Source organism: Myotis davidii, unplaced genomic scaffold (genome assembly GCF_000327345.1).
Source record: "Myotis davidii unplaced genomic scaffold, ASM32734v1 scaffold3211, whole genome shotgun sequence".
Classification (NCBI taxonomy): domain Eukaryota; kingdom Metazoa; phylum Chordata; class Mammalia; order Chiroptera; family Vespertilionidae; genus Myotis; species Myotis davidii.
This window is the reverse complement of record NW_006282526.1, coordinates 233,924-235,105: the sequence shown is the minus strand read 5'-3', so window position 1 is coordinate 235,105 and position 1,182 is coordinate 233,924. Positions and strand designations below refer to the sequence as shown.

Sequence of the window (1,182 nt, the reverse complement as noted above, 5' to 3'; positions counted from 1 at the left end):
CCAGCTTCCCTCGGGGAGGAGGGCGATGAAGGAAGCGGGCGTGTCCCTGGGATGCGTGTTCCCAACACGCCTGGGAAGCAAGTACACGTCCTGTCTGCTCTGAGCCATGAAAACGCAGAGCGTGGCACCACGTGCGTCTCGGGCCTTCTGTGCCCCGGCAGCCAGGAACCGGCTCCTGGCGGCCCCGTGAGCACCTCAGCACGGATCAGAGAGCCCGGTGGGCGCTGCCGGGGGGAGGGCGCTGGCCAGAGGAACCGGCCCCGACCCCCGGCCCCTAACCGCTCCCCCGCCCCGTGTCCCCCCGAGAGCACCTCTGGTTCCGACACAGCAGGGCAGCCCGTCCCACCTCAGGCCGCTCCTCTCACAGCCGCTGCCGTGTCCCCGCAGGTGAACAGCGAGAACGTGGTGAAGGTCGGGCACCGGCAGGTGGTGAACATGATCCGCCAGGGAGGCAATCACCTGGTCCTCAAGGTGGTCACGGTCACCAGGAGCCTCGACCCCGACGACACCACCAGGAAGAAAGGTGGGTGCCCTCCGCGCCTCCCCTGCCGTCACCCCGAGAGCCCGGCCGCGGGAGGGGGCACCTGCAGCCGTGTCCCACCTGCTCCGGGAGCCGGCAGAGCGGCCGGGAGGGAGGATAGGTGACTGTGGAGCTGGCTGGGGCAGTGGTGGCCTGGGCTCCTGTCCAACCTACTGTCCCCGGGGCCCGCTGTTTGCAGAGCTGGTTGCCCCCCCGGGACTCGGGCCCACCCCTTTCCCGAGGGAGGCGGCAGGGGGAGCCCCAGGTCCCTGGCTGGGAAGGAGCTGGAGACACCTGGTCCTGCCCACAGCCCTGCCCTTCCCGCCACCCCACTGAGAGCCTGGGCTGAGGGAACTGCCTCACAGCAGGGAGGGCTGCCTGGAGGCGGCGTCTGCAGGGGTGAGGGGGTAAGGAGAGGTGCTTGGGGGGCGCCAGGGGGCCAGCTCCCAGGCTTTCCTCAAAAGGAGGCTGGGAGGGGGCATGGGCGCCCCTGAGGCCCGTCCCTGCGGAGGAACGAGGAGAACCCCTAGCCTGTCGAGCCTTCCCGGCTGGCAGGGGCAGCCAAGCGCACAGGCTACAGAGCCTCCAGGCCCCCTTAGTCACCGGCGGGCACAGCACCTCCCATCCCAGCTGGGCCGCCGGGCCCACACCGACAGGAGGGC

At 70.6% G+C, this 1,182-nt stretch overlaps 1 protein-coding gene across 1 annotated transcript in view; it reads left to right on the top strand.

Annotated features, from left to right (window-relative positions):
* Nucleotides 1-1,182, top strand: part of SHANK2 (SH3 and multiple ankyrin repeat domains 2) — a 95,082-nt gene that overhangs the window by 70,400 nt on the left and 23,500 nt on the right. The window contains 1 exon segment of the mRNA XM_006779619.2: nucleotides 388-523. Within this exon segment, the coding sequence (XP_006779682.2) occupies nucleotides 388-523 (136 nt within the window).